This window comes from Marmota monax, unplaced genomic scaffold, assembly GCF_021218885.2.
Source record: "Marmota monax isolate L192 unplaced genomic scaffold, Marmota_monax_Labrador192_F-V1.1 WCK01_AAM20220418_F8-fsc00080, whole genome shotgun sequence".
NCBI classification, from domain to species: domain Eukaryota; kingdom Metazoa; phylum Chordata; class Mammalia; order Rodentia; family Sciuridae; genus Marmota; species Marmota monax.
In genome coordinates this window covers 1,162,767-1,186,399 of record NW_026694750.1, presented here as the reverse complement: position 1 = coordinate 1,186,399, position 23,633 = coordinate 1,162,767, and the positions used below count along the sequence as shown (strand labels likewise).

Genomic DNA, 23,633 nt, shown 5'->3' with positions numbered 1-23,633 from the left:
ACATGGCAAAGGGTCTCCTAAAGACATGGTAAAGGTTCAGGTCCTTGAGATAGGAGATCATTCTGGATTATCCAGATGGGCCCAATCTAATTACAATTACAGGAGTCCTTACAAGCAGCAGGTGGCACTGGTCGGAGAGAAAGATCTGGTGACAGAAGAAGGCTCAGAGAAAGTAAGTTTGCTGACTCTGAAGATGGAAGAAAGGGGAAAGGAACACAGCTGGCCTCCATAAGCTGGAAAAAGCAAGGGGATGGATTTGTCTCTGGTGCTTCCAGACAGGAACATCACCTGACTGACACCTAGAGAACTATGTGGGACTTGAGATTTACAGAGCCCTAAATAAATCTGTGTTGTTTTGAGTCACTAAATTTGTGCTAATTTGTTACAGTAGTCCTAAGATATAATACAGGAAGGAAGAAACAAGGTACAAGATCTTGCTAGATATCTCATTTACAGTTGTGACTTTGGAAATGTGCTAATGTTTTTTGAATAGCCAAAATAAAAGTTAAATTCAAGAAAACTAATCTAAAAATTTTTTTTAATTTATTTTTTTTATTGGTTGTTCAAAACATTATAAAGCTATCGACATATCATATTTCATACAATAGATTCAAGTTGGTTATGAACTCCCAATTTTACCCCAAATACAGATTGCAGAATCACATCGGTTACACATCCACATTTTTACATAATGCCCTATTAGTAACTGTTGTATTCTGCTACCTTTACTATCCTCTACTATCCCCCCTCCCTCCCCTCCCATCTTCTCTCACTACCCCATCCACTGTAATTCATTTCTCTCCTTGTTTATTTTCCCATTCCCCTCACAACCTCTTATATGTAATTTTGTATAACAATGAGGGTCTCCCTCCATTACCATGCAATTTCCCTTTCTCTCCCTTTCCATCCCACCTAAAAATTGAAAATAAACAATTGTTTAAGTACAAACCAAGTTGGTTGCACACTTACTCAAAGAACGATTTCAAGTGATTTTAAACACAGTATTTTGGTTGTATATTCCTAGTGGGACAAATACTAAGAAGGATGATGCCAAAATGCAAAACAAGTCTTAAATTGTATTCAGTAATCTTTTTTGTTCTTCCTCTCCTCCAGTACTAGGTATTGAACCCAGGGGTGTTCTATCAGTGAGTTCCATTCCCAGACCTTTTTAGTTTTCTAAAAATTGAGATGGGGTCTTGCTAAATTACCCAGGTTGGCTTTAAGCTCATGGGCTCCAGTGATCCTTCTGCCTCAGCTTCACAAGTAGCTGGGGCTACAGAAGCCTATCATTGTGCCCAGCTACGCTTTCAGTAATCTTATTGTTAATACTGAAATTGATCGTTTACTATTTATATATATACAAAACATATATATATCTGGGCACAGTAGTGCACACCTACATGTAATCCCAGTGGCTAAGAGGGGTGAAGCAGGAAGTTTTCAAGTTCAAGGCCAGCCTCAGCTACTCAGGGAGTCCCTAAGCAACCACCACCCACAAACACTAAAACTCTCATGAGAAAGGTTCATGGGGGCGCCTGAACTCACTGATAACCCTTCCATGAGGAGCAACAGATCATCTAAAAAATATCTGTTCACTAAATGTTGAAGTAGGAGGTATACAGTACCATCCAATAAGTATTTCTTCCCCAAAAGAACAGAATATGAACCTAATCAGGTCTCTAAATCTAACCAGTTTATAGCAAGCCGGACCAAATGCAGATGGGAAATTCTATAGGTTAAATGACCTATATATAAAAACATATGTCATGAAAAAAAGTGGAGGAAACGGGAAATAGAGAATTATACTAATTAAATGCCATGTGCAGACCTTATTTTGATTTTGATTTGAGTAAAGCAAATATTTTTAAAAAATCATTTTAAGAAAATAAGAACATTTGAAGAAATGTTAATATTAAATGAAATTAAGGAATTATTGCTAATTTTGTAGGTATTGTAATTGTGTCATGCTTGTAAGGGGATAAGTGTTTATTGGTGAAATAACATGACGTCTGGAATTTGCTTTAAAATACTCCAGAAAGAGGGCTGGGGTTGTGGCTCAGGGTAGAGCACTCGCCTCACATGTGTGAGACCCTGGGTTCGATCCTCAGCACCGCATAAAAATAAATAAACAAAATAAAGATATTGTGCCCATGTATAACTAAAAAAAATATTAAAAAAAATACTCCAGAAAGAAAGAGTGTGTGTGGGGGGGGGGGGGAGAGGGGGAGAGAGAGAGAGAGAGAGAGAGAGAAAGAGAGAGAGAGAGAGTCAAAGTGCTAATAACAGTTGATGGGCATAGAGAACCTAACAGGTTGTCTACTTTTGTTTATAACTGAAATAATTTCATTACAAAATGTTTTAAAAAATTAAAAGCGGTCAACAAATAAAATCAAAAGATGAAATAAAAAAGAAAGCATTATGTGATATAGTAAAAATAAATCCAATTGTATCAGCAATCAAAATATGCTAATATTAGGCAAAATAAATTTTAAGATATTATTCAAGATAAAGAGGGTCATTTCATAATAATGAAATTAAATTTACCATGAAGATAAATTTTAATTTTGCATGCATATAATAATATAACCTTAAAAATACATAAAATTGGCTGAACTATGAGAAATTAATAAATCTACTACTAAAGAAGACTTTAAACTTACTTTTCTCAGTGACTGAAATTTGAGCTAACAGAAAACTAATAAGGATATAGAAGATTTGAACAAAATATGTAATCAGTTCAGGCTAATAACATGCAGAATCCTGTGCATAACAGTAGCCAATACATACTATCCCCACCCCACAGGAGACATGAAAAGCCATTACATATGAGACCATTAAGGCAATTTCAGCAAACAGAGAATCATAAGCACAATGCAATTAAGTTAGAAATCAATACAAAAAGAGAAATTTAAAGCCTTATAAATTTCTATGTAAAATATCCACTTCTAACTCACTCCAGGGTAAAAGAAACAAACCATAAACATTAGAAAATATTTCTGAACAAAAATGAAAATACATTATTATTATTCAGCAGTGAAAGAGAAATAAGCTACCAAAAAACATTACAATATGGATGAACTTCAAAAGTATGATGTTAAGTAAAAGAAGCTAGACACAATATCACATGTCACATGATTCCAATTATAAGGAATATGCAGGAAAGGCAAATCCATAGCGACAGGAAGCAGATCTGAGGTTGCCTAGGGATGGGATAAGCGTAGAAAATGAATGCAAACAAGCAGGAAGTTTTTGGTTGTGGCAAAAATTAGACTGTGTGATGATTGCTTAACTCTATAAATTCACTAAGAATGTGAATTTTATATTTAACAAGGGTGAATTTTATGATATGTAAATTTTATCTTAGTAAAGTTTAAAAATGTTTTTGGAATGTAGCTAAGTAATACTTGAAGTTTATAATCCAAACAAATTGCATTAGAAAATAAGATTGACAATTAATGACCTAGAATTCCAACACAAGAATTTTTCTTAAAAAGAAAAAAAAAAAGAGCCACACATGGTGGTGCATGCCTGTAATTCCAGCGGCATGGGAGGCTGAGGCAAGAGTATCACGAGTTCAAAGCCAGCCTCAGCAACTTAGCGAGGTCCAAAGCAATTTAACCAGACCCTCTCTCAAAATAAAATATAAAAGGTCTGAGGATATAGCTCAGCTGGTAGAGTGCTTGCCTCATATGTACAAGGTCCTGGGTTCAATCCCCAGCACCACAAAAAAATTTAAAAAAAAAATTTTAAAAAGCAGAAAAAGAAGAAAGTAATAATAAATAGCAGATTAATTAAATAGAAAATGAAGATACAAGAGATAAAATTAATAAAGGCAAAAGTTTTTTCTCTGAAAAATAAAAAATACTAAGACAAATTTCTAAGAAGAAATTATAGATATAAGAACGACACCTATAATTCCAGTGACGCTGGATGCTGGGGCAGGAGGACTGCAAGTTCCTCAGATACTAAGTGACACCCTGTTTCAAAATAAAAAAAGGGCTGGTGATGTGCCTACTAGTTAAGTATCCCTGGGTTCAAACCCCAGTACCAAAAAAAAAAAAAAGAGCAAATGATGTCATGACAATAAATTTTCTCATTTAGAGAAAATTAAGTTTCCTAGAAATACGTGACCAAACTGTATCAAAAATTTCTACAAGAAAAAAAAAACATGAAAAGTTAAATAGATCTCTGAATCTATAGTTTAAAAACAAGCCAGGCAAGGTGGTGCACACCTGCAATCAATCCCAGCTACTCAGAGGCTGAGGCAGAAGAATGACAAGGTTGAGGCCAATCTGGGCATCTATGGGACACTCTCTCAAAAGAAAATTTAAAAAAGGGTTGGGAATCCTCAGCACAGAAAAAAAAAAAATCTATTCAAGAACATAGGTGCAAAAATTCTAAACTAAATATCAGACATAAAATCAATATGTTAAAATATACATCATAACCTTGGTGGAATGCTTCAACATCAAACATATATCGATGTAATGCAACATATTAACACACTGAAAGAGAAAAACCAAATGATCATCATTGCAAATAGATAGAGAAAAGGCATTTGAGAGGCTGGGGGTATAGCTCAGTTGTAGAGCACTTGCCTACCACGTGTGAGGCACTAGGTTTGATCTTCAACACCATAAAAAGTAAATAAAAAAAAAAAAAGGTATTGTGTCTATCTACAACTAAAACATTAATTAAAGGCATTTAGTAAATTCAATACCTATTTATGATAAAAACTCTTTGACAAACTAAGACTATGAAGAAATGCTTATAACCCATATAAGGCCATCTACCTAAATCCTGCAGCAAATAGTATACTTAGAGGTGAAAGTTTAACAGGTGTCCTGTTAAGTATCCCTGGGTTCAAATAAGAAACAAGGTTCAAGATTTCCACTAGCACCGCATCTAATCAACAGTGCAGCAGAGGTCTGAAGAATGCATAAGGAAAAGTAATAAATGATTTACTGATTAAAATGAAAACAACCAAACTACCCCTTCCCCCTGTTTCTTCTCCTTTGTTTTTTCAGACTATATGATTATCTAGAGTAAAAATTTGGGAGAATCTATAAGTGAATTATTAGAATTAACAAGAATTTAATGAGGTCAGGTGGGTACAGTGGTGCACAACTATAATCTCAATGACTCAGGAGGCTGAGGCAGGAAGATTAAAGGTCGCCTTGGAGATTTAGTGAAATTCTATTTCTAAAAAGGAAGAAGGGCTGGGGTTGTAGCTCAGTGGTGGAGTGTCCGTGGGTTCTGTGCCCAGTACCATAAACTAAAACAAAAACAGGGGCTGGGGCTGTAGCTCAGTTGCAGAGTGCTTGCCTAGCATATGTGAGGTTCCTCAGCACCACATAAAAAAATAAACAAATGAAATAAAATAAAGGTATTCTGTCCATCTATAACTACAAAACATAAAAATAATAAAAAAATAGAAACAAAACCATTCACTGATTTGATAGTTGTAAGTACAATATTTAAAAATAAATTGCAAGCTGAGCATGGTGGTTTGCATCTGTAGTCTCAACTATTTGGGAGGCCAAGGCAGGAGTTTGAGACCAATCTGGGCAGCACAGTTAAACCCTGTTTCCAGGAGAAAAAAAAAAGGCACTACTAAACTCCAAACACAAAGTTTAAAAAAACACTTTCAGCCAGGCGCAGTGGCGCATGCTTATAATCCCAGCAGCTCAGGAGGCTGAGACACGAGGATCACCAGCCTCAGCAAAAGCCAGGCACTAAGCAACTCAGTGAGACCTTGTCTCTAAATAAAATACAAAATAGGGCTGGGAATGTGGCTCAGTGGTGGAGTGCCCTTGAGTTCAATCCCCAGTACCAAAACAGACAAACAATAAGACTACTATCTCCTTTAAATGTATATCAAGTTGGTAATATGATCACAGAGGAAAAATAATTAATTCAAATATCTTTTAAGCACAGTACTCTGTATATTCTTAGTATAATCTAAGAAGAGCAGGAACTGCAAAGCCAATTTGAACTTTACAGATTAAACTACTAATTGTAGGTTGTTGTTGCTAATGGTATGGGTATAGTAATCAAGTAGCCACTCTGCGCTTTCTGTGGTTGAGACAAAGAAAGTGGTGGTGGTGGGGGACATCTTTACAGAAAAATGCCAGCTAAGACCAGTGGAAGGGATGGCAGAGCAGGATAGACGTGATTTTGCAACTAGCAGTTCAGAAACTGATTTAAGCAAGGATATCAACAAACACTAAAATCACTGGGTGAAAGGTAGTTGAGGAACAGCACAGTCACATCATCTCAAAGTGAAATCCCATGGGGTAATTATCAATGACAAAGGAAAAAAGTTAATTTTATAATAGAGGAGTCTGGTAGATACCAACTTAATCAAGTGCTGAAACTTAGAATGGACAATAACTAGACCACTGATATTATGAGATCCAATATGAAGTATGTGACATCCCCCATGTAGGATTTTCACTAAAAATGTGAGACTTAAATCTATTCATGAAGAAGCAACCAGAAATCCAGACTGTGAAATATTTCACAACTGGACTGAACTCTAGAACAACACTGTCCCTCTTCCCCAAGACAGTACTTCTTCAGCTATCCTGAGAGGACAGACCAGGAAATTGGACTGAGCCGACTATACAATCAAGTGTCAGAAGTTAAGGGAAGGAATGGCAACAGGCCCCAGCAAGCCAAACACAGTGCTAGGAACCCGAGACACAGACAATCTGTGCATGTGTGGCAGGGCAGAGAGCAGAGTGGGGTTTTGGGTACTTACTTCCCGGATGGCCCCGTCACAGACCCGGATGACATTAAGGAATGTGGGCATGACTTGGGGCAGAAACTGCACACACTTGAGCCCCAGGGACTTGAAGATGAAGGTGATGGCCTGGACAACCATGGTGTGATGGTGAGAGAGGGACTGGTCTCGGAAGATCCGCATCAGGGCCACCATGGACACAGCTGGATAGAACTCGTCCAGAGGCAGGTTTCCCATGTTGACCAGCATTTCACTGGTGCTATAGTCCGCTGGGACAAAATGACAAAGAGAACCATAAGCTATCGGTGACATGACTTTAACTTTAAGCAGAGCAGGGCTAACAGTAAACTAAAACCTCCTCAAAAACATTAGCATTCCTATTATTTTCCCAGGTATATTGTAACACCACTGGGAATACAGGGTCTGTTAGGAAGTGATGAGCAGCAACTCCATGAGACCCTGTCACCATCAGGGACCTGCTATTACCCACACCACCAAAGCCTAAAACAGCACATGATGGGGTTTTTAAATATTGCTGTTTAACTCTTCTTACCATTACAGTTCACAATCTCAAAGCTAAAGTCATCAATAAAAACAATTATTCCCACAAATGAAAGTAAAGATAATTAAATTAGGCAAGCATCTGTTCCACAGCTGCCTGACCCCTCTAGGGAATTCAGACAAGTTAGCAGGAAAATGCTCCCTGACCTGAACAGCAAAGATTTCAAGCATTCTGCCCAGGGTATTAACATGCAGCAAGGGTGAGAACTGAACCAGGTGGAGAGAAGGATGTGGCTGCAGCTGTGCTCTTCACTCTTTCTTTCTGGTACTGGGGAAGGAAACCACAGGCACTCTACCACTAGCTGTATCACCAGCCCTTTTTATTTTCTGTTTTGAAACAGGGTCTCATTAAGTTGCTCAGTCTAGCCTCAAACTTGTGATCTTCCTGCCTGAGCCTCCTGGTCACTGGGATTACAGACGTGTACTACCCCCAGGCTCAAGCTTTGCTCTCAACAGTGGTGATCTAACAAGATAACATCAAAAGTACACTTTTCTAATATCTAGAAGGAAGAAGGAACTGGAAACAATATGATCCTATCTATAGTGTTTAGAAATAAATTATTCTATTTTAGGAAAAAAATACTCGGCTGGAATAGTCGGGACAGTTACTATTGAATCTTGATTTTCAGGAACAGGTCTGCCCTGATAGACAGTGGGCCAAGTCTAGAAAACTATCCTGTGTCCCACCCCTGACCCCATTCTCTCGGGCTACTTGTCAAAGGCAATGGGGCTCAAGGGCCAAACCTTTCATGGATTTCTATTTGCTACTAGTTTTTCTATGCCCTGGGCCTTGCATCTGATGGGAGAATGAAGCCTATCATTTTCTTCCTTGGGTGCGATAATAACAAAGAACCCCAGAGAGGCACTAACAAAAGAGTAAGAGATGAACAGAGGTGATGGGGTGATAATTCTTATCTCACTCATTGGTACCAAGAAAGGAGTACAGAGAGCCTCACTAAGCCTGTTAACCACTGGAAAGAAATCTGGACAGACGAGGGGACTCTGGCCACACTGTGAGTGGTATCCCCAGCCCACTGAAAAACAGGAAACCGTGGACTTTTCATTTTTTGTTAACATTAATTTTTTAGTTGTAATTGGACACAATACCTTTGTTTTATTTATTTATTTTTATGTGGTGCTGAAGATGGAACCCAGGGCCTTGCATGTGCTAGGTGAGCGCTCTACCACTGAGCCACGACCCCAGCCCTGGGTTGTGGTTACTCTAAAAATGTGCTATCATTTCAGTATCTGGGCCAAGTCTCTCTCTAAAAATGACCAGTAGGGCTTCCTGAGTCAGAATGTGGCAGATCGTTCACAGGCCCCCAACTTACAGGAATCCTGACTTGACTTGGATTCTGACAGGCTGACTGCAGACGCATCCCGGGACTGGTCAATCATGCCGATGTTCACTTTGTGCTTGTAGGGATCCAAAGCCCCTAAAAGCCCTAACACACGGATAGCCTAAAGAGGAAAAGAAAACATTCACCACAACATCTGATACCACAGCTTTCACAAATATTCCTCTCAAGTTCCAAAATCCCTAATTCATAGCCCAAAATGAATAGGTTCATGATCAAAATGGAGAAGGATAGGAAGTCTGATCCTACTGCTTCTCTCTCTCCACAGTCCTAGCAAAGCCTCCTAAGACCAGGTTCCCATGTTTCCTACCTCTCTCCTTGTGCCCTGGTTCTGTTCGGTCTTCAGAAAATTCAGCAGCACCTCAAGTAAGGTGGGGTACTTCCTGTAGGGCTCCACCACATAGCCAGTGCTGGCTACTAATTGCCCCAGGGTCCACAGAGCCACCTGGAAGGGCAAAAGATCCCTTGGTTCATTGAATCAAAGAATAGAAAGCATAGTCATACTCTTCATATCAGGATTGTTAGAGCCTATTATAAGAAAAAAGTTTCTAGAAGAGACACTATGAACAGAAATCCTGAGAGGGCATAAAAACATGGCTGTTCAAGTACAAACACAATCACTATATCAAAAGATAAATACTCTCAACTCTCTTAAAGGAAACAGAGTTCTTTCATATCCCACATGATTTACAAGTGATTCAAAAGGAAATTAAGGTTATTTTAAATTTTAATCTAGTCATCTAATAAGCTCAAATGATGGGAGGGTTATATGAAGCTGTCTGAACTACAGCCTGTGGCCAAGGCTTTGTTTCTCCTTCAGGAACTGAGGCTCTGATAACAGAGCTACATTCTCCTTGGCACAGGGGAAATGGTGCTGCTCATCTCTAATGCTGAAAGGGGCTGCAGGTCAGGATGACCGTAATTCTAGCTCCAAGTATTTTTCAAGAACTTTTACTTATTCAACAAATATCATCAAATGTGTACTATATATCCAATTCTGTGCTAGGTAGGCACTGGAGGGAGAAATGGAGGTGAATAAAGAAAAGCAAGGTCACTGGCCCCGGGGCGGGGGGTCCTTCCCTGCTCCAACAGGAAGTGTAGTGCTCACCTGCCTTTTGGCCAACAGAGAGGAGTCCTGGAGCATGTCCATGATGATGATAAAAAGTTCATCCACCCACTTCCTCATTTCTAGGCCACTGACCTGCAAAATAAAGAGGGTAGTATAAATTACACATTAAAAAGGATTTTGACTTCCTCAGAGGTTAAAGAGTCCCTTCCACAGTGTAAAAAAAGTGGTTGTCATCTCACCTGAGCCAATTCTCCTATAGTGGCCAAGACGTTATTGATCACCCCTGGGTTTGGATCAGGGTCCGGATCTTTCAGTTTCAAAATTAAAGCCTATAGAAAGAAAGTAGGAAAATATGATTACAAGATAGAATCTAAAAGAAATATATATATATATATATTTTTTTTTACATAAGTAAAATTCACCCAAGAGATCATTTCAGTCAAATTATGTCTAGGCTTTATGAATCTAGGATCTTCTGGATTCCCAACTTTTCTTTGGATTCCCTAACTTTTCTCCTTATCAGGTACAAGTCTAACATCTGAGAAAGCTGGGAAACACCATGATTTAAAAACATCTCCATGTCTCCTCTCAGCTCTATCTCTGATTATTTATCCAGATGAACAGGTATTATTAAAAGAAAAAGAATGAAACAAAACAGGGTTGCAGATATAGCTCAGTTGGTAGAGTGCTTGCCCCGCATGCACAAGGCCCTGGGTTCAATCCCCAGCACCACAAAAGCAAAACAAAACAAGAATAAAACAAAAGAAAAACTTCACATAACTCTAATGCATTCAGATTTGAAGGTTGTTTCAAGTTTTAAATCTCATTTTTCTTCATGTTGGGGGACTATTTCAGGCAGCTGTCCAACTCCTTTCCAAGCACATTTGACGAGGTACCTGAAGCATCATATCTTATACCTTATGAGAATTTTTCTATAACTGGTGAGATTCTTGGTACTCTTTAACTGAAGATACTTGAGGTGGTCCTTGTCCCCAAGCCTGGGAACAATGACATGATCTCCTTTGTTCAGTGTACCAGCGAGCACCAAAACACTCCCACGTTATCCCAATCAGGAGAAGTGCCTATCTTGCTGTCTCTTGTGCATTACCTTCAGAATAGGCTCCATGTAGGGGCGGATGAGTCGGGGGGCATTGGAGACCAGGTGCCCCAGCATGCGGGCACTCTGCTCTTTGATTCTCCCAATGCCGCTGTGCTCCAGCTCTGTCAAAATCTGTGGGAAAGAAAGGCTTACTATGGTAGAGGACATTACAGAGAAGAACTATGCATTACTAGGGAAAATGTGGCAGGGCAGGGGAGAAAGAAACCAGGTCTCCACGGTGGATTAAATCACTGCCAGATACCCAACAAAGGACTTCTCTGCAGCTGACATAGTAGCCTTGGGATACAGCTACGACGGGAGAAACATGGTTTGAATGCTGCCCCTGCTCCTTCCATCACAGTACTTAAGTCCCACAATCCTCTCTTAACAGTGCAGCAGAGAGAGCTGTGATTAGGGTTTGCAGAAACGAGGACTGAAGAGAGGGCTCCCCGGGAAAAAAATCTTTGTCTAAAAAGTAAATCAGTAAAAGGGCCTATAAATAATGACAAAGGAATCAAATAACAGAATAGCTTATGATGATGAGAGAAATGTTAATATTCCATATCTGTCTTAAGCACATCTAAATAAACCCAAGAGTTAGAAATTACATCAATGGGACCCCCTTGAGCCTTACTGAATAGAAGTGACATGTTTGTTCTCACTGACATCCTTAAAACACAAGACACCAGAACATCATGCTCACAGCAGTACAGGTGGCTACAACTTGATACAGACTGACTTATGGATAGCTGAAGTTGTCAGAAGGAAATCTCTGAGCAATGAGGAAAGAAATATCAAAGCCCCGGTTAACTCTACTACCTAGAAGAATCTCATTGTCTGAGGTTATTGATTTAATAACACCGATCTCTGGATCCCCATGACAGCCTGTTTTTTCCCAGTCACAACAGACAGCAGCAGAAAATGGAGATACCAAAAACAGACCCATGACAACAAAAAGAGATGGCTGGCTCAAGGAAATGTGCCCTGAGGAGCAAAGCACAACCCTGTGGGCAGGGCAGAGTGGAGCCAGGGAGCTTGTTGCAACCTGATGACCAAGACCTTAAGACAAAGCAAGGCACTGACCAAGCATGAACACGTACAATTTAATTTTGGAAAGTCTATACTGAAGTTAAAAAAAAAAAAAACATGTATTTTTAAAATTTTGAATCTTTAAGGGTTAAAATCAGTACATTCATTCAATAGAGCTTCCCATTCTCCAATATGAGAAAACTGAGATGGCCTGAGAACTGTTAGTCTCAAGAGGGCAGAAGCCATGACTGGGTGGCTCACAGATATCCTGCCAGAATCCAGTAGGACCCAGGATACAGCAGGTGCTTCAAAAAAGTCTTGCTGAATGAACATGCTATTTTCTCATTAGGAGATATTTCCAAACTTGCTGAATGCAATACGAGCTGGCAGGCTCAGCGACGACTTCTTTTCCTTCCAAAGCTTTAGTATCTTACAAAGACTTAACATGACAGGCAATCTTAACAAGGGCAGCAGTTAAAGGGATAAATCACTAGGCTAAACACAGAGGTGCCAACATAATTACAATTTCCTAATTCATTGATTGATGATATAATTTACAACCCCTTTTACTATGGTTGTAAAAGTGACAAATCGTGACAAATTGTGAATAAATGACATTTCTCCAGGGTCTAGAGTTACATATATTAATGATTTTCTGTTTAAGTCCTTTGTATGTTACAAAAAGCAAACATTTCAAAAGAAGCCTAGGGTAGGATCAGGAAGCAGAGGGCGAGGGGGGGACAGGGTGAAGGTGGGAGGTAGGAAATGACTGGGTGAGTGACATAAAAGACCGGGAAGAGGAAGGTGGAAGTAATTTGGGGCAGGAAGGACTGGACCAGGTATCACTCACAAAGAGCTTCCTTGGTAACTGAAGACAAAAATTGAAAAGCCAGGGGCTAGGGTTGTGGCTCAGTAGTAGAGTGCTTGTCTAACATGTGTGAAGCACTGGGTTTGATGCACAGCACCACATTAAAAAAAAACCAAAAAAACAAACAAAAAAACTAAATAACAAAATAAAGGCATTGTATCCATCTACAACTAAAAATATTAAAAAAAAAAAAAATTGAAGAGCCAGGTTTCAGCAGGAATTGAATATTCTACCTGATCTAGTAGCTATGCCAGCCTGAAACTCCTGTAGGATGTAGTCTAAGCTGTGTAGCTTGGCAACTCACATTATTTAAGAATAAAAGCCAGGGACCCCCAGTCCAAAGGCAATGGCCACTGAAAAGGTGTTGGAACCATACCCACATGTTATTTTTAAGAACAATGACCTCTGTGCTTGACCTGGCATCAGCAAGCAAAGTTGTAGAACAGACGGGAAGGTACCAGAGGACTCCACTAGCAGCAGCAGATGAGTGAGTGCATGAAGAGCACCGAGACAGGGGATCACTGATGACTACCAGGAAGAAAGAGCCACATGAGAGATTATCCTGGGACTAAGATGCACTCTGGAGTCACACTGACAAGAAGCTCATGAGGTAAAAAGCACTAGAATTATAATAACGAAGCTAGGAAACAAGGAACTCCTGAGTCAAATGTGGCTTTACCAGTTATCTCCACTTTTCCCCCCCTTTGTCCTCTATGCTTCTTCCCTAAGCAGCTCTCACTCTCCACTGCCTGTAAGTCTGTCACCCGCATTACCTGGATGAGCATCTTTCGCAGGAAAGGCATGACGAAGGCAGGGTTCATGCTACTGAGTCGGCCCACAGTGCAGATAGCCAGCTCCCGGATCTCAAACACCTGGTCATTTAGGGCCACAAACAGGGCCTGCAAATTCTCTGCCTGGGCGAGGTGTGCATCAAAGCGCTCATCCAGGGATGCCAAGACGCAGTAGCGGATGTCAGGGTCTGCAAGAGTAATTAAGCCTTTGAACCCCTCTTCACCATCCCATTTTCCAGCTTCTACTTCCACTGCCACCAGCCTAGGGGGCAGACTCTGGACAACCTGCTCTCATCTAACCTACTGCTATTCTTTTCTCTCCTTAGGAGTAAAGGAATCAAAGGCAGATTATCTTATACCAACAGGCTGTAATAGCCAAGCCTTATGCCTTCACAGGGAAAAATCTGAACATCACCTGCTGCAGCTCTCCAGAGAGGCCATGTAATAAAACCAGCAACTTCCAACTGCCCCAGCTTTTGAATCTCCCAGACTGCTTTTATCTGTAAACTTTACCAGGATCTGTGATTCCAACCACGAGCAGTTTGCTGAGCACATCTGCCACCACCTGCACAGCAGTCTGGCTGACCACGTGAGCATGGCCACTGACGAGGTGGATGGAGGGCGTGAGCAGGCGGGAGCAGGTGCGGGCAGCTTCCATGCGGATCTCCTTGTGCTCACTGTTCAGGAAATGATCCGCACAGTGGCGGACAAACTGGGTCAGGGAGTGGCCTGGATACAAAAGCAGACAGAAAATAGAGTAAGCACTGCTACTTTGACAGGTAGGTCTGCAATTTGTTAGCTGCACTTTCCATTTTGTGGCGACTCATTTCATGCTGCACAAGGTGTTAATCAATAAGCCTGGCTCAGAACTCTTCCCTGAATGGGGAACCATGGTTTCCAGTCAGCAGAAAGGCAGGAGAGGTGGAAAAGGAGAGAGAAGGTGCCCCAGCTCTAATCCTTCCTGTAGTCCTTCCAAAAAATATTCTGACCCAAACTCTTCCACTTCCAGAGGGGGCAAAACCATTTTGATCAAGATTATCTTGTCTATTTAGTTCCCAGATTTGAACATCAAAAAGGGAATAGGCTAAGCTTAAATTCAGCCCATTTTATTCATTAGAAAGAAATTATGGTGGGTGTCAGTGAATGTTACATGGGGGAGCCATGATGGGAAGCCACAGCTGGCCATTAGTCTCAAGACAGGGGACTTAGGTTTTCTATACTCCTTGTCTCCCTGTAGCCCTGATAAGCCTTCCCTACATGATCTGAAATTTTGAAAGTATCCATTTTTCCTCCAAAAATCTCTCTCTCTAGGTATTAATGTGGATTTATCTGCAGCTTCGAATTCCAAACTGAACTACACAGTACAGCACTCTTGGAAATCATACTACCACAGGAACAAACACCTAAAGCCCCTGCTCATACATTTTTCAAGCATAAATATCTCAGTTCCATGGAAGTGGGAAGGTGAGGAGGTAAGGGGTTCCATCTCTGACTTTTCCATTTCTGAAGCATTATTTCCTTGGATCAATCTACCCCCCAACACAGTATGGGACAAAGAAGCAAACAGTAGGTATTAATGGTACATGGACAGATCCTGGGAAGGAGAAGCTGCTATAGAATCAGCAAGTGGAAGACCTTGGCAAAATCCAGGAATGATAGGCAGCTTTATCCCTTTCTCAGATTCCTGGCATCGATCCTTGCCTGGGCAAGAGCCACTGCATTTCTTACCTTCAAACTCAAAGCTGCCAAGGGTTCGGAGGGCAAGAGTGATGCTGCCCACATCACTGGCCTCAGGGAGGGTGGTGAGGCCAGGAGAGGCCAGCTGATGAGCCAGGCCCTTGGGCATGCCCGGGTGCCGGAGGGGTTTGTGCATAAGAACCAGAGATAACATCTTCAGTAGCCCGTCCTGAATGTCCTTCTTCAGTTGTGGAATCTGGCGGCTCAGGTCATAGAGCACAGCAGTGAGAGCAGGGCTGAGGGGAAGGAAACCAGTAATAAGGGGTTGGGCACATGACGTTCTATCAGTTCTTGGTAGAAACAGCCCTTCTTGCCAAGCCAGGGGATCAGGCCCCATCACTGGTTGGTCTCCAAGTAGAAAGGATGTTATAAAATAGAGTAAATGTGCTGAATTCTCTTGGCCTGGTCTTAGATTTCAGAAAAATCTATGGGTTTCTGGTCTTCATCACAGGAGAACTTGTTAAAATAATTCAGCCATCACAGAAGACCAAGTCTCAATAAGCAAATGGGGAAGGAGATTAAGACATCATCCTTATTTTATAGATGAAGAAAAGTAAAGAGAGAGCTTATCCAATTTGTTCAATAACTTAAAACAACAGCTACAAATATTTACTGGGTGGTTCCGATAAGCCAGGTAGTGTGTTAAGAATGGCCATTATGAACTCTATTGACTCAATCCCCACAACCACCCTGCACAATAGTAACTACTACTATATTCATTTTTCCAGATGAGAAAACAGAGGCTCAAATAGGTAACTTAATCAAGATTGCTTAGCTAGCTAGTGATTCAACTCTAGTAAAACTAGATTCCAAACTAGCCCGTATCTAATCTGAGCACTCCTGCTTATCCAAACCAATATGCAACAATCCATGCCATGTCTTTCCAGTGCAGTCCTGACGCCATGAGCCAGGCCTCTTGCTAACTAAGACAGGAAAGGCTCAAATTTCCGACACCTACCTCAGCCCCACTGCCAGCATGGGCTCCAACAGCTCCTTGATGTCCTGCTGGATGCCTGGTCCCATTGCTCGTGCCAGCATGCTGATGCACGTGAACACTGTGGCATCCACCTGCATTGCTTTCTGCCTCCTGCAGAGAAAAAGAATGGCTATTTCAGTCACAATGACATTTTGTGACATCCCACCTCAAAAGCAGTTCATGGCAAGGGCAAGTTACTCAGGCAGGTCCACCACACATGGGTGTGCAGGTTGTTTGCTCACAATTTGAGGGGGCCCATCACATCGTAGTCACTGTGGATTTAAACATTTATGACAACAATCCAACAGAGGGCATTTAAGCGCCTTAAGGAAGGAGCCCCTTATCTACATTCAGAGGCATCATGTGGGTGCTGACCAAGGTACCTATTCAGGAAGCAAACTGTACAGTGTGTTCCCCTTCAGACCAGAGGGCAGGGATAGCCATCATATCGAAAGAAGTTCTTCTCCCTGTGATGAGAAAACTGGGCTTGGGAATGAGTGGAACTTAATAATTCACCAGAACAATCCTTGCCAAAAATAAAGGGAAGAGACACAACCCTATTAACACTGACTCCCCGGCCTTAGCCAAGGGACCATGGCGCTTCAATGTGGTAGGGTGCTGAAAGTTTTGCTAGTATTTTATTCACAGGAGGTTCTTTTAGTGATAAGGAAAAAGATACTGTTTCTCTTCAGTTCTACTCAAGGACTCCTCACTTTAGTTCTTCTATCAAGATAAGACCCCTGAATGCCATGGGCAAAGCCAAGTCAGATAATTTGTAAATAGTAATATAGAAAACAATGTTGGCAAGTAACATGTTCTCAGGATATTCAACTTCTTCAACTATCTACATATATGTCATTTCACTTGGAAAAGGTTAGAATTCCACTAAGAAAGGGCTTTTTTTAATACAATCTGCAATTCCCTGCAGTGAAACGATGCATGGAATGGGCTTAAGTTCTGTGGACCTGGGATGAAGCATCCTTGTTCCCCAACCAAAGAGTGCGGAAGGTAAAATCATCACAGAGATGCTTACTTATGGGCAAAGTCCTTAGGCGGCAGGGCTGCTCGGATGATGTCCAGCACCCGAGGCAAGTAGACTTTAAACTCAGACCTCACGGCCACAGAAAGCAGTCCCAGGGCCTGGAAGGCAGCTGTACGTTCCTTCTCCTTCTTGACACAGCTCAGGACGTGGTTCATAGTATCCTGGAGGTACTGGGTATCTGCGCACAGAAAAGACAAGAGTGGATGGCTCAAGGTCAGAGGTCTACATGTGCAAGTCAGAGTTCCCAGAGAGTACTCAGGTTTAAGAATCAATTAGGAAAAACTGCTGGAAAGCTAAGAATTTAGAGGGCATATCTGAGAGGAAGCTTATGCTTGATAATCAAACCACAAACACAATTTTTAGAAATATTAGAAGTAGAAGATGTTTTCCTTTGCGTGTGTGTGCGGGGGCTACCGGAGTTTGAACTCAGGGGCACTCAACCACTTAGCCACATCCCCACTCCCTTTTTAAATATCTTATTTAGAGATAGAATCTCACTGAGTTGCTTAGGACCTTGCTAAGTTGGTGAGGCTGGCTTTGAACTCATGATCCTATTGCCTCAGCCTCCGAAGCTGCTGGGATTATAGGCATTTACCACCATGCCAGCCTTGTTTTTCCTTTTAATTGTAAAGAAAAAAAAGGGGGGTCTCCAAAACAGTATCACATAATTTCTCCATCTAAACTATTTTATATTATATTGAAATTTAAAAATTATATTCAATATTATTTGCAATTAGCAGGCCATTTCACTCAGCTTTGGCCTGGAAATCCTTTGCTATTACTTAGCAATTTTGCTACAATCATATGTAACAGAATAAGTTTTAGTCTACAATTTGAAAAGTCATGTGTGTTTTCATTAAGTTTATAAAAAACTGAAGTTTAAAATTTCATAAAGTTTACATGCAAAGGTATGTGATTCTTGGGTAAGTGAAGCTGAAGTGCCGTGTCCCCTCTGAAGGCTAAAATTTCTGGTTCTTGTCTCTCTTCCGTTTCTCTCCCACTGAGACTGACCCTGACTGTGAGCACCAGGTGCACACATGACGGCAGACAAGGCAAGACCACATATCCACCAAGAAGGCAAAGGGACCAAGGGCTGCCAGAATCACCTTCAGTCAGCGCACCAGACTCCCACACTGCATGGACATGTCACGCATTTCCTCTAAAAAGAAACGTCTTCTCCCACAGCTACTGTGGTCTAATATCAAGGACACATGCTGAAGGTTCAAAACAGAAGACGAAGCTGACAGAGCCCTAAAATCAGACCAAACCAATGTGGAAACTGTCCCTTTACATACAGGGGCAGCATTTTAACAGGAAATGAGCTTAAATTAAGAGTATAACTTCCTTTTCCAGATGCAGCACCCTAAGAGATTAGGTGTCTGACACTGAAGAGATTCCAACCTCGTCTTAAGGTGAGTACTTTTATAGTCCTAAAGCTTTTACCATCAGAGAGTTCAAGCAATGACTTCTCAACTGTAAGTTTTAAATAGGTGGCACTTACGCAATGAGGAATGCCTGGACTGAATTTCACTGACATATTTTGGGTATTATTTAATAAAACAACAAACCCACATCAAAAGAATAAACCAGAGGCCCTATGAGTCTTTGAATTCTGCTGCTAGGCAATCTTTTGAACATACCAGGATAACTGATTCTACAACATGCCAGACTTTGATCAAATTTGGCCTAGTTATTAGTTTCTTCTAAAGTAGACTCTGAACCCAAGATCATTTAAAACTCTACTGAGCAAGAGTGTGCCTGGTCATTAAGAAAGAAAAGAACTTCCGGATGCAGATGTCAGGTGGGAAGAACAGAAAACCAAGAAAACACAGGTGATTTTCATTTTATCACTTCTCTGGTTCAGTGATTTTTATGTGACTGTTTCATCATGATCTAACATGTTCTACTTACACAGCCTGTATAATACCTTGGTAGCTAGACTTTTCCTACAGTTTCATTTGGGTTGGGCAGCATATAAGTGTATGCTGGGACAGAGAGGCTGAGGGTCAGGTGGCCTTCCCCTGGTCTGAATGCTTACTAAGCACAGGCAACATGAACCACGGTGAAGTGCAAAGATGTCTGAGCTGGTCTCACACTCACTAAGTCCCTAGGAAGTAAGGCAAGGCACTGGAGTGCTATTATCTGTGCACTTCTACCATCTTTCCAAAATGGACTAGAAGTAGCTCAAGGAGGCAGTAATTAATATAATAATGGCTTCCATTATTGGAGCTTGTTCTGCCAGGCCCTGTAGTAGGTGCTCAGACACTCATGCTGTTTATCTTGGGAGGCAAGGATTATTATTCGAATTTTATAAGCCAGGGAGTGGAGGCCCAGGAAGTTGAAATAAACTGTCCAAAAGCTCACAGTGAAGGCTAAGGCAGGATCCACCCAGGTCTAAGGCTAAAGCCTATGTATTGCTAAGGGATATAATGGAAAATGAACATAACATTTCCAGCTGCAGCGATTCAGGAAGGCCTCCCATAGAAGCCAGTATCTGAGCTGGGCCAGAAGTCATAGCCAGGAATCCACACTGCCCACTGAGGGAGAGTCAGGAGCATGGACACCCACAGCCTATGGCCTGTGGAACCTGCCTTTGAAACATCTAGTCCTTTTTTTCTGAGAGTAGTGAAGCAGCTCAGTGACCACCTTGGAGGCATAAGCAGGAAGGTAACCAAGCCCCTTCCTGCCTCATAGACATGCTGCTACTGCATGGTATTACCTGAAACTGCCCTTCTTTTGTTTTCCTTTAAGTCAGTTCAGGGACTTGTTGATTTCCACATGTGGGAACTTGTCTAGCCCTAGAGCTGCCTCTCTGCCTACACATTCTGACTGTTCCTGTATCTGCTGCCTCAGACATTACCAGAAAACTGGACATGAGGCAAAGATACCAGACACTAGCCCCTGCACTGGCGCTGTTTCCAGTGAGAAGCAGACATAACACTTGGGAATCACCTCTCCTCTGTTTGCTTTTCCTGAGATGGGCAAAGATGTCTTCCACGGACAGCCTCACCTGTGAAGGCAGAAGGTCGGAATGCGGCCAAGCGGGGCAACAAGTTAAGGATTGTCATTTGGATCAGCGAGTTCTTGCTATTCCTGCACTTCAGCACCCACTGGCACACCTGAGAGAGGAAGCATAAGGGGTTGGCAGAGGAAAGTGAGGCATGGAGCTGAGAAGAAGAGGGAGAGGACCTCTCACCACTTACCTGATCGAACTTCTCCTCCATCAAGTCTCTGCAGCACCGACTCTCCACCAGGGTGGACTTAGCGGGGCTGGGGGAAGCCCCAAATCCCATGAGGCCTTGGTGAGAGCTGTACCCCAGCAGCCCCACCAAGGCATTTGACTGCTGGGGCTGTACAGCCTGGAAGCTGGTGAAGGGGGTAATGTGGCGAGGCTTCGTCCCGAAGCCTAGGAGGTCCTTGCAGTACTTATCATGCACCAGCTGCTGCTGTGTGATTTCTTCCATCTCTTCTCTTAGACGCTACACACAAGGGGAAAAAAATCACCTTTATCTGTGAGTGGTATTCAACCTGGGCACCGTGCTATCTACAGGGTAACGCATTTATCCAATTCTGAAATGTAACTCCAAAGCAGAGGGTGGACACCCTTCATCTTTAGGATTATGACTTCCTCCACAGCTTTGCAGAGGACCAATTTTGTTCAATTTTAGGTGAAAGAGCAGAACTTATTGAACACCAAAGAAGCCATAGGGGACCAGCTGCCCAGGGCTCTTACTCTGAGGGTTCCCTGCTAGTTTTGGGAAGGCTACTTAGCTGTGATTATGGACCTAAGATCACAGCAAAGATCCCCCTGCAAAGGTGATGGGCAGCTCATATTAGCACCCTGCTAAGGATGTTCTGGTCTCTTTCTTCTCCCCAGAAACCTGGGTGTAAACTCAGGCTAGTAGCTGTCATGGAAACCTGGTCCACAGGAGTATGGAAAAGCTGACTAGTGAAGCTGAGTTAGTTGCTTAACAACTCACCCTCCAACTGCTCAAACTGACGAAAATATGAAAAGGTTTTCTAAGCTTCCAAACTTTTCCAAACATATGTGCATTGTTCAGACATCCTGTCCACTGTTCTTATCAAGGTCACCAAAGACTCCTATGCTGCTAAATCTAATGGCCACTTCTCAGTCTTTATCTCATGTGACTTATTTGTAGCATTTGATTCAATGTTATTTCCTCCTCCTCCAGACCCCCTTTTCACTTGGCTTCCTGGACCCCAAACTCTCTGTGCTCTCCACTTTCTCTGGCTGCTTCTTTTCAAACTACCTTGGTTCTTCATCTACTGATCTCAAGTTCACAGACCCCATGTTCTCCAACTGTGCTAGTTCCTCTGTGCTTCTCATCCAGCCTCATGACTTGAAATGGCATCTGCATGCTGACAATTCCCAAACGGCTTCTCCTACCCACATTCCTCTCTAAAACGACTGGATATCTCACTCAGATGCTCAAGGCACCTCAAACTTAACTTGCTGAAAAACAAACTCCTGACTTTCCCTCCCAACTTGATTCCCCTGTCACAGTCTTCCTGTCTCAGATACAGCAACTCCCTCCTTCAAGGTGCTCAAGCCAAACACTATGATTTTCTTCTTTCTCCATTCACCACCTATGTATGAGTATATCAGCTGCTTCTTGCACTTCTATACTTCCCACTGTGGTCTGAGTTGCAAAAATACCCTATTAATATTGCTGCAGTTCCCTCTTAACTAGATGCCTGGCTTTAGCCCTTGACCTTGGCCCTACAACAATCCATTCTCAACACAGTGGCCAAGGGATTCTTTGGATACATGAGTTAAATATCATTCCACTGCTCAAAATCCCCAGTAGCTTCCCACTGCATACAAAGTCCATTCAGTGGCCTCCTAAGACTCTATGTGATCTGCGCCCACCCTGCCCCAGCTGTTCCTCTGACCCCATCTCCCAGCACCTCTCTCCTACTGGGTCTGATCAGCCCTAGGGCATTTGCTGCTCCCACATGCTCTAGCACGCTCCTGCCTGGGGCCTTTGTACCAACTGACTCAGTTCCCTGGAACGCTCTTCCCCTGACTCTGGAGTGGCTTTCTGCTTATCGCCTTCGTGACTGTGCTCAAACACCCATCTGAGCATTCTTTATTCCCCTTCTCTCCCTCCTGGTCTCCATAGTGCTCACTACTGTGTCACTTATCACAATATATTTTTATTTATTTGGGTACTCTGTCTTCCTCTGCTAGAAATGTAATGTATTGTTCACTGCTACATTGTTCTGGCTCTTAGGGCATAATGTTGCTGGCATGCATTAGGTGCTCACTTAGTAGGTTAAATGTATGAACAAATCATGAAATTAGAACCTTTATGTTTGCGTATTACTTTATAATTAAGCACCTTCACAAGAGCTATTTCACTTAAGTCTGACAACAACCTTGTGTGTTAGGTGCTATCGTCCTCTTATACTGAGAGGAAACAAAGATCTTAGAAATGTCTGAACTACAGTGGAAAGCACCATGTTGAACTTGAGTGGGGAAATCTCCTAGTCCTGCTATTTGTAGAATGCCCTCTACATATCAGTGCTGTGTTGGGCACTTCACATGTCATCAGAAACCTCATAGGAGTCCCACGGGAAGGTATGAGCCCCTGTCAAAAATGAGAGCCAGGATTGCAAGTTTGAGGCCACTTGGCAAGACTCTGTCTCAAAATAAGAAAATAAATAGGGCTGGGAATGTAGCTCAGTGGTAGAGCTCCCTGGATACAATTCCCAAGACCACACACACACACACACACACAAAAAAAAAAAAAAAAAAAGGAAGGAAAATAAGGCTAAAGGAGTATAGTAACTTGCTGGGTCACACAGTCTACAGAGGAGTGGGGATGTGACAGACACATCCTATTATTGTGTGGGCTGCCCCCATACCCAAGACAAAGCTATTTCTAAATAATAATTATGTCTATTAAAGCAGGAAGCCCTTGGGTGAAATTCCAGCAGATACTCACAGGAAGTCTCAACACTGGACTCCACCTCTCAAATATACCCTGAATCCCACCTTCTCAGTATCTGCACCACCACCCCTAGTTGGAGCCACCGATGTAGCTTGCCCAGCAGCTAACAATGTGACCTCCAACCACAAGAAACCTAACTGACCAAGGACCCTGAGCTGCTGTTCTGAGATCCATCCCTAAGACTGTGCCTAGCCACACTTCCCAGGCAGCTCCCAGGCAAGACACAGCAGGGGTGCTAGGGCAGGCCTGGTCCTGGGTGCCACAGGCCTGCTCTGAAGACTCCCTAATGGTTTCTCACGGTAGGCTGAATTTCTATTCCCTTTCTTGTTCGCTTATCAGGAACGTGTTGTTTTTTTTTTCTCTCAGAGGCCATTTCCCTAGTA

General features: G+C 42.1%; 1 protein-coding gene across 1 annotated transcript in view; it reads right to left on the bottom strand.

The window, feature by feature from the left end:
- Nucleotides 1-23,633, bottom strand: part of Mtor (mechanistic target of rapamycin kinase) — a 116,965-nt gene that overhangs the window by 86,719 nt on the left and 6,613 nt on the right. Inside the window, exons 7-19 of the mRNA XM_046424646.2 lie at nt 20,479-20,754; nt 20,286-20,394; nt 17,267-17,453; nt 16,216-16,344; nt 15,249-15,493; nt 14,034-14,249; nt 13,503-13,708; nt 10,842-10,964; nt 9,973-10,062; nt 9,773-9,865; nt 8,975-9,109; nt 8,638-8,767; nt 6,764-7,014 (exon numbers count right to left, since the gene is read on the bottom strand). Of these exons, the coding sequence (XP_046280602.1) occupies nt 6,764-7,014; nt 8,638-8,767; nt 8,975-9,109; nt 9,773-9,865; nt 9,973-10,062; nt 10,842-10,964; nt 13,503-13,708; nt 14,034-14,249; nt 15,249-15,493; nt 16,216-16,344; nt 17,267-17,453; nt 20,286-20,394; nt 20,479-20,754 (2,190 nt within the window). The remainder of the gene's footprint in view (nt 1-6,763; nt 7,015-8,637; nt 8,768-8,974; nt 9,110-9,772; nt 9,866-9,972; nt 10,063-10,841; nt 10,965-13,502; nt 13,709-14,033; nt 14,250-15,248; nt 15,494-16,215; nt 16,345-17,266; nt 17,454-20,285; nt 20,395-20,478; nt 20,755-23,633) is intronic.